Genomic DNA, 9,891 nt, shown 5'->3' with positions numbered 1-9,891 from the left:
AAAAAACAAAAAAAAATATATATATATATATATATATATATATACATATAGTAACTTGCAGTTTAACTCGACCTTGAATTTTCTTTTTTTATTTCTTTATATTACATTTCTAGTATGCTTTGTAATAGGAATTTATCTCCAACTGCAAGGCAGACCACAGAGACAGGGAGGTGTATAGTTTTTCCCATCAAGTACTGACCACAGTCTTGCAAAGTAAGTCCTTAGTCTTGCAGATATCAGCAGCTACTATAAAACACATGTGCAGAGTGCTGAATTTTTCTCCCCTGTCTTTATTGCTGCAGAAATGAAACAGTATTGGTGTACATATCTACCACATCTTTCTGGACAGTGGACAGCACTATCCTAATTTGTCATGCTCGTGGTTTATAGTTTTCGAGAAGTTTTAGCATGCAAAGGAGTAACAAAACAACAACAGAAAGGGAAAAATAACAGACTTCTTTTTCTTTCGGCTGCTCCCATTAGGAGTCGCCACAGCGGATCACCTGTTTCCATTTCTTCCTGTCCTCTGCATCTTGCTCTGTCACACCAACCACCTGCTTTTCATCTCTCACTACATCCATAAACCTCATCTTAGGCCTTCCTCTTTTTCTCTTACCTGGCAGGTTCATCTTTAGCATCCTTTTCCCAATATACCCAGCATCCCTCCTCAGCACATGTCCAAACCAACACAATCTCGCCTCTCTGGCTTTGTGTCCAAACCGTCGAACCTGGGCTGACCCTCTAATATTCCTAATCCTGTCTACCCTCATCACACCCAGTGCAAATCTTAACATCTTTAACGCTGCCACATCCAGCTCTGACTCCTGCCTTTTTGTCAATGCCATCATTTCCATCCCATATAAAATAGCTGGTCTCACTACCCTCTTGTAGACCTTCCCTTTCACTCTTACTGGTACTCGTCTGTCACAAATCACTCCTGACACTCTTTCCCACTCACTCCAACTTGCCTGAACTCTCTTCTTCACCTCTCTTCCGCACTCGCCATTACTCTAAACTGTGTATCCAAAGTATTTAAACACATCCACCTTCGCCAACTCTCCTCCCTGTATCCTCACCATTCCTCTATCCTCCCTCTCATTCATACACATATATTCTGTCTTGGTCTTGCTGACCTTCATTCCTCTCCTCTCTAAAGCATATCTCCACCTCTCCAGAGTCTCTTCAACCTGTTCCCTACTTTAACCACAAAAATAACACACATTCAAGATAAACAATTGCATCTGTTTGGTAATGTGTTGCATTGTCAGGGCATAAATAACATGAAATAAATTATAAAAGTAATATACTGTTGTACAGGCTGCCAGCCCAGCTAGCTGAAATTTTGGAAATAATTCTATGTCATTTGTAAATAGTAACATTTGTATGCTTGTCTTTCAAATGTAAGAAAACTTTTAGTTATGTACTTACCATAACTTCAGATGTATGGGATCCATCTCGCCTACATTCATGACTGATGGGTTCGGAGCCGATCCATCGGCTCCGACTCGGCCAACTAGTATACTAGAACGAAGTCTCTTATTGGCTGGGCTACACTCTATCCCAGGATGCACCACACCTGCTTCCCCAGATCTTGTTTGTTCGCTTTGATAGTTACATGCAAACACAGAAAAAACTAGCAGTTACTCTAACCAACTAAAGTTTTTCAAGAAAAGGTCTCCAAATGGACCGACATTTCCTCTAAATCCGAATGGCAGGGGGAAGGAGGGTGGGTCGAATGAATGTAGGCGAGATGGATCCCATACATCTGAAGTTATGGTAAGTACATAACTAAAAGATGTAATGGGATCCTATCTCGCCTACATTCATGACTGATGGGACAGCGTCCCTAGCACCTAAATCCCGGGTGGCTCATTGGAAAACACTCCTGAGAACTGTGGAACCAAAGGAAGCCCTGCCTCGAGAAACCACATCTAGTTTGTAATGAGAAATGAAAGTGTGCGGAGAAGTCCAGGTTGCCGCTGCACAAATATCATCTATTGATAATTTGGAGTGAAATGCTACAGAAGTAGCCATTGCCCTGGTAGAATGAGCCCTGACTGGAAAGGGAAGCTGTTTGTCAGCCTGCGAATAAATGAAAGAGATGCAATCTTTAATCCATTTGGCTATGGAGGTTTTAGCCACTGGTTGACCCAATCTGTTTATTGCAAAAGACAGAAACAGTTGATTTGATTTCCGCGTGTGAGAAGTCCTGTCCAAATAAAAACGCAGTTGTCTATGGACGTCCAACTGATGAAGGATATATTCTGCGTTACTGGAGAATTTGGGAAAAAATACAGGGAGCTCTAGGGACTGTTGAATGCAGAACGAAGATGCTACCTTTGGTAAAAAAGAGGGATTTAATTTAAGGGACACTCTATCCTTATGAAAAATCAAATAAGAAGGATTAGAACAAAGAGCCCGAAGCTCTGAAACCCGCTTGGCCGAAGTTATGGCCACTAAAAAGGTGGTTTTCCAGGACAGGAATTTCATATCACAGGTAGCTGCCGGTTCAAAGGGCCGGGCAGTTAAGGCAGCCAAGACCAAATTTAGGTCCCAAGGGGGGACAGGATGAGATATTGGGGGCCTAAGGAGCCACGCTCCTTTAAGGAAAGACTTGCAAAGCTTGTTTGCCATTAATGAAGGTTCAAAAGAAACATGAAAATTAGAGATGGCTGCTAGCTGAACCTTAATCGTGGAAACTGAGGAGCCCAACTGAAAAAGAGAGGCTAGGAAATTCAAGACCTCCGGTACTGGGGCGGTAAGAGGGTCTATACCTCGTCATTGTGCCCAAAGGGCAAACCCTTTCCATTTGCTGAAATACAGTTTGATAGTGGAAGGTTTGTGAGAAGAAGACAAAATGTGGATAACCTCCGGAGAGAGGGAACTGTCCCTGACTAAGGATGGAAGTGGAGTAACCACGCCGCCAACCTCAAGGACCTGAGAGATGGGTGAGACTGTCCTGACTGATGAGTCAACAGGTCTGGCCAGGTCCAGAAACCATGGACCTTCCACCGCATATCTCCGAAGGAAGGGGAACCAAACCTGACGAGGCCAGTGTGGAGCAATCAAAATCATGTCGCTCCCCAGGTAAATTGCCTTCTGTATCACCCTCGGCAGAAGGGGAACCGGAGGGAAGGCATAAAGGAGACCGGGGGGCCAAATGTGGGTTAGAGCATCCCTGGGAATCTGTCCCTGAGAGGGGGTCAGAGTGAAAAACTCTCTGCACTTCGCATTGTGGGGGCTGACAAACAAGTCGCAGCAAGGGAGACCTCAGTTGGCGAAGATTTTCGCAGCCACTCTTTGGTTGAGGGACCACTCGTGGGGTAACAGGATAGTCCTGCTTAGTCTGTCCGCAATCACATTGGATTTCCCCGGTATGTGCGTTGCCATTAGGAAGCGGTTGGTAGCTACCGCCCAGTGCCAAAGTCTCATGGCTTCTCTGCACAGTGGGTACGACCTGGTCCCACCTTGCTTGTTTATATACCAAACTACCGACATGTTGTCGGATAGAATAGCAATCAGACCTTGCGGGAGAGCTTGATGGAGAGCTTGTAGTACCAGTAGCACCGCTCTCATTTCCAGGATATTGATGTGCAAATGCGCTTCCTGGGGTTGCCATGTGCCTTGAACAGACCTGTCCAGATAATGACCCCCCCCCACCCTACCTGGGAGGCGTCCGTGGTCACAGTGGCAACGGGGGACTGAAGGATAAAGGGTCGTCCCTGGTCGAGATTGGATCGGAGGAGCCACCAACGCAGATCTCGACGGCAACTTTCCGTAATCATAACCAAGTGGTTCAAGGGGAGTTCCTGATAGGACCATTGAACTGAAAGTAGCCATTGCAGCACTCGCATGTGCAGTCTGGCTAAGGGGACTAGGAGAATAGTTGATGCCATCGAGCCCAATACCTGCAGAATCAGATTGGCCGGAGCTCTTGATAGGGGAGGCAGGATCGAACTTGGTTCTGCAAAACCTGAATCCTTGCTGTCGGTAAGAAGGCACGCATCCTTTTTGTGTCTAACTCTGCGCCTATAAAGGTAATATGCTGAGATGGCTGTAGCACAGATTTTTGCCAGTTGAAAGTGATTCCCAGGAAACGGCCCAAGCTGACTGTGGCCATTAGCGCCTGAATTAGTAGATGCTTGGAGGTGGCAGTAAGGAGCCAGTCGTCTAGGTATGGAAATACTTGGAATCCTAAACTTCTCAGGTGAGCAGTCACCACTGCCAGACACTTGGTGAACACCCTGGGGGCTGTGGTGAGACCAAAGAGCAGTGCTCGAAACTGGAAATGACTGTCTCCCAGGCGGAAGCGTAAATGACTCCTGGACTCTTGACTTATCAGGATGTGATAGTAAGCGTCCTTGAGATCTATGGAGCACATCCAGACATCCTTCTCCAATAGTGGGAGAATGGACTGAAGAGTGATCATTCGGAATTTGGACTTTTTCACAAAGCGATTCAATGAACTGAGGTCCAAAATGGGCCTGAAGTCCCGTCTTTTTTGGCACCAAAAATAGTCTTGAGTAAGTTCCTGATCCGATCTGATCGGCGGGGACAGGCTGGATGACTCCTTTTTGTAGCAGCTTTGAAATCTCTATTGCTGCTTGATCCCGCTGACTGGGTGGCACGTCCGGGATTTCCCTGAAGGGAAGGGGGGGCTTGATGAAGGGAATGACATAGCCTCCGGTAATGATCTGGAGCACCCACTGGTCGCTGGTAATAGCTTCCCAAGCTTGTGGGTGTTCATAAAGCGACCCGACTGGCTCCGGAGCTGCACAGTCGGGCACCAACTCAGGGACGTTGAGCGTAGGAGGAACCACGAAAGGAATCGCGGTCTCCAGAGTTACGGGGGCCTCTGCCACCTCTAGGGCGGCGTCTTCCCGAATCCCCCCCCCCGCCTCTAGAGGGGGGATCACTGGGTGGAGTAGGGAAAGACCTCTGAGTTTTCTTGAACCACATTTTCCCTCCTCTCTGGGCCTTGGGGTAAGGCCTAGAGGGAGCGGAAAAACGGGCCCCAACGGCAGTCAAGGTCTTGCCCTCCTGCTCGCACCGAGTCAGTGTGTCTTTCACCTTGGGTCCAAACAAAGAGGACCCATCAAAGGGGGCGTCGGTGAAGGAAGACTTGAAGGCCTCCGCAAAGGAACACAAGCGTAACCAGGCGTGTCTCCTAAGGGCCACGCCTGTTCCCGCTGCTCTACTCGCCCCCTCGGGCGCATACGAGATGAGCCTCATGGACGAGTTCACAATGGATGATAAGGTAGTCATCTGGGCGCCAACAGTGTGGGCTAACGCCTCAGGTAGATTACCTGTGAGGGACTCACCTAGCTCTTTGAGGAGGTCCCTTTGGAGCCTAGTAAAATGACACAGGTAATTCAGCGACCGTAAGGTAAAAAAAAACTGCCAAAAACACTCAACACTCAACACTCAACAATACACGAATAGCTGTTAAAACAGCTGTTGATTGAATTTATGAAGAAAACCCCAGGTCAAAAGACCAGAAAGTAATAAAAATACACTTAGCTCCAGCCAAGTCGGGACCACGTCTAGCTTGCAAAGCAGCAAACGAGATCTGGGGAAGCAGGTGTGGTGCATCCTGGGATAGAGGGTAGCCCAGCCAATAAGAGACTTCGTTCTAGTATACTAGTTGGCCAAGTCGGAGCCGATGGATCGGCTCCGAACCCATCAGTCATGAATGTAGGCGAGATAGGATCCCATTACATCTATATGTTATGTGTATAGTAAACTACTGATGCAGAAGTGTGTGTTTAACTGTATGTTCTGTACTGAGCTTCAAGAATGTAACCACAGTGTACCCTGCTGGAAAAGAGCAGAAATGTGTATGAATTATATGCCTAAGCAAATGTATGTTTTGATGGTAAAGGCTGGAACATACAGAGTTAACTTGCAAACCCTCAAGAAAAGCAAAACATTTTATGATGGTTTTTATCTCAGCTAGGAGGCAGAAAGTCTACAGCTAGGAGTTCTTTCTATTGTCTGAAAGCAGAAATAATTAAAAGTGTTTAACTGTTTTATGACTTTCAGTACTAGGCAATCTTCTGAGAGCTAAGTATTTTTGACACAGAGGTGCTAAATTTTTAAGTTTATGTTTGCCTGGGAACTGAAGGCAGAGGTGACAAAGAATGATGTAATCTGAGATAGCCCAGCAGTAATGTTTGACTGTAATCTAAGAACTATCTCAGAGAGTGAGTCTGTGCATTTTTTATTTGTCTTTAGCCCTAGAAACATTCACCCAGCACTTCTGCCTGTGTGTTGCTCTGTAAGACTTGGGTTACAGTGATTTCTCAGAGATAGATAGGAACTTAGTAAGATTAGCTTAGATGCTTTCTGTATTTATGTGACACTGTCCTGCAATGTTGTTTTAAAGTACTTCCTGTAATTCTGAACTCTGTTGTCACTGTATTGAGTTATTGAGCATTGTCTTGTTCTTTTATTATTTATTATTAAATATATTTAAACCTTTTAATTGCAGCTGGCTTGTTTAGAGATATTTAAGCTCTGAGAGTACTTGCATATGTATTTGGTGACACTGTATAGGCCATTCCTAGATAGCCTTAAAAGTCTTGGACACACTTACCATCTGGATATTAGTAACATTACACAGTATAATTGGTCACCCTTTAGGAAAGGATAAGTGTGGTTGGTGGCAGCTGGTACTACCTTATAGTCTGGGCAGAAGGAGGCATAGCTAGTGAACCCGTGCCAGCCTTTCCCAGGAGTGTCTGTGTGTTTGTATATAAATCCAGTCTCAAAGTGTGTGTGTGTGTGTGTGCATGTGCGTGTGTGTGCTACTTGGGCAGGGACACCAAGCACTAGTTGGACAGAAAGGGTGCTGGAGGTTTTGGCTTGACCACTCGGCTGAGACAGCAACCCTACAGCTGGGCCACTGGGGAGTCTTATTGGAGATCTGGGGAAAAAGGGAGAAACCCGACCAAGACTGACTATGATCTCTGTGTTCTTTTAAGGGAAATTGCACTTTACTGTGTGTGCACTTGTCATCCTCCCAATGTGTGCGTCCCTCACTGGTGTTAGTGGCGAGGACTGAGGCTCCTTGATTACTGGGCCAGTGCAGGGGTGTCACAATGTTAAACAAATATAACAGATTTTTCCATTTCCAGTACAAAAGCACATATTTTCCCACTGCAGAAATTGGTGAGGAGTAGAAGTAGTTTGCATGTCTGTTAAAGGGTATTTGAAAACAAGAGCTTTCAGTTAGGAGCTTCTGTATCACAGTGACAGCCGTGACATTGCAGGAAGACTGCAGACTAAGGTATAACAACATCTAAAGGACTACAAACTGTCATCTTTACAACAAACCTGCAGTTTGGCTAAATTGTTTTGTTTAAGATGTATAACTACTGTGAACAGACTTCATCAGCTCTGAGAAAATACAGTTAGTTCAGAACACAAAGCTACAATGAAAAAAAACATTTTTTAGTTCCAGGGTGGGGTTTGCTCAGTCACGCAGTAGGCAAATAGAGGATGAGGGAATCAAGCCCTGCACTAGAAGAACCAGCTTCCTTCTTTAAGGAGCTATAGATGTTTTAAACACATTCTACTTAGAATATACAGATATACAAGAATAGAAACCGTTGCAATAATAGTTACCCAGTCATTTCAATAGCATCTTCAAGGAAGAACTGATCAACTGGGAAAGTGTGACCTAGAAAGGAAAAGGAAAATCCAGGTGAAAAAATATTTTTAGAAGCTGCTTTATCAACATTCAAAGAGAGTAGAAACAAACAAAACATCTTCAGCTAGTATCCAAAATATTTTATGCAACATGTTAAACAATACAATGAAGTTTCATGGATTCTCCCTAGAATTATAAAGGAAGCAGTCTGCAGATAAAATTTTAACAACAGTAAGGAATGATGAAATGCTGCTTCAAAGATGTCAAATCCCTTATTAAAGCATTAGGACCCACCAAAAAGTGCGTACTATTTTATTTTTCCAGACCCCCACAGCATTTGTTAAAGCAGTTTCTAATGTTTCCATGTTGTTTTATAGCATAAAGCAGTAAAATTGTCATAGGACAAATTAAACAGACAAACTTCATGCTTGTTCAACATGCAATTTGTCAAACAAATAATATAACAATCAGGAAAAAAAAGTACTAAACACACCAATTAACAGGTTAGCAATCCCTGTTCTTATCTGCAGGCTAAGATGCATCACCTTTACATCTCTCACTTCCTCACTAGTACTGCAATTCTCTCATCTCTCAACATACTTCTATAAACAGTTACTGAGTACATTATCATGAAAAAAAAACAATTACATTATGAAACTACGCTTATTCATTTCTTAACCCTGGAGTAGTTTAACTTATGGCTGAATGTCTACAATCAAACTGCACAATTCCCTTAGTATAAGAAAATAATGGTTTGAAAACATAATTCAAAAACTGTGAAGCATTTATTTATATTACTTTTTGAAGACCACAGATGAGCTGATGGGGTATGAATTCCAGGTCATTTAATTGGACAGCAAGTGAATGAAATACATTTTTTCTGGGATTGCTGCAGTTCATAAAGATCTGCAGGTGCTGGATTTTCTTACATTTTTTGGGGTGTGAGGGAGAAGGCAGTCCACCTATACCTGTTTCATAAATAATGGCCTCTCGACACCTAGAACCAGCAAGCAGGTTTGCAATATGTACCGTTTACATGAGACTAGCCGATTTGTGAAAGCCTACGTTGGCCACTTCATGCATTTAGTAATATTCCATTCTCCTTAACAATAATTTAATTTAGGCCTTTCAAGATGGCTGCACATTGAGTAACAGCTTAATTCTAGCTCTCCCATTATGACAAGAGAAAGCCAGTGGACCTAGATTTGTGGGTAAATTTTATTAACTGCGTAGTAAGTGTACTGCTTGGATGCCAGGAAAAAAGAAATACAGAGAACCTGAAGGAAAATCAGCTACAAAAGGTGATGAAAAAACACTGACTGGGAAAAGAGCTGCAGCTGTTCAGCAAAAAGCAGTACAAACTCCATATATGACTTCCAGTAACGAAGAGGAAAGTATAAGGCAACTGCATACAAACCTTACTAAAACAAATGAAACACTGATGGAGTACATCAACTCAAACAATAAAAATCTGGAAAAAAATGTAAGAAGCTATAAACAGACATTCAGAGAGTTGGAACCGAAGACTCTAAGGTACCTGTGGAGGTTAGAGGAGGAGGGTTAGCAGGGGAAGTGGAGAGTGTTGGTGCCTGATCCAAAGGGTTAGGAGCTGGTGGGACTCCTGACATGCCTTGGGCCCAAAGAATCTTTATCACCAACCTTTTCTATGTCAACTTCAGTGAGACTCCCGGAAGAATTGACTGAGACTACCAAGAGAAACTTTGATATATCCAAAAAGGGGGATGGTGGTCTATCTGCAAAAGGATCCAGTGATGGGAAATATTGTGTCCTTGGCAAGGAAGTGATTGGCACAGCAGGTTGTTCCGGAGCCGACAAAAGAGTTGGAACCGACAGAGTAACAGATGGTTCCAAGGAATCCTTTGGGGTCGAAGCTTTAAACACCAGCTCCTGTGACCTTTTCTTTTTAGAGCTCGGCACCAAGGCAACACTCTGAACCGAGGAAGGTCATCTCTGAGGCTCTAGAAGAGGAGGAAGAAGAAGATGTACATCCAGATTTATGTTTTGACATGTCCTGGGAACCAGACATGGCCTCCCCAAAGGAGGAGGGAAACAGAGTTTTATGTATAAGTTTATTCCATCTATCTATGATGCTCGGTGACTAAAAAAGTGTGGCACATAGAATAGTCTTCTTGCAAATGAAAAGGATCGATGCGATAAACACTGCCAGAATGCTGGTCAGAAAATGGAATTTTCTGACCACATTTTGTGCATTTTTTTGA

General features: G+C 43.8%; 1 protein-coding gene across 4 annotated transcripts in view; it reads right to left on the bottom strand.

The window, feature by feature from the left end:
• DHX57 (DExH-box helicase 57) overlaps positions 1–9,891 on the bottom strand; it is a 2,066,546-nt gene that overhangs the window by 1,302,355 nt on the left and 754,300 nt on the right. For all 4 annotated transcript variants that reach the window (XM_044057412.1, XM_044057439.1, XM_044057430.1 and 1 more), the window contains exon 11: positions 7,627–7,681. In XM_044057412.1, coding sequence (XP_043913347.1) covers positions 7,627–7,681 — 55 coding nt within the window. The remainder of the gene's footprint in view (positions 1–7,626; positions 7,682–9,891) is intronic.

Source organism: Protopterus annectens, chromosome 1.part2 (assembly GCF_019279795.1).
Source record: "Protopterus annectens isolate FY-2018-M chromosome 1.part2, PAN1.0, whole genome shotgun sequence".
Classification (NCBI taxonomy): Eukaryota; Metazoa; Chordata; order Ceratodontiformes; family Protopteridae; genus Protopterus; species Protopterus annectens.
The sequence above is the reverse complement of the archived record's forward strand: the minus strand, read 5'-3'. Positions and strand labels throughout refer to the sequence as shown.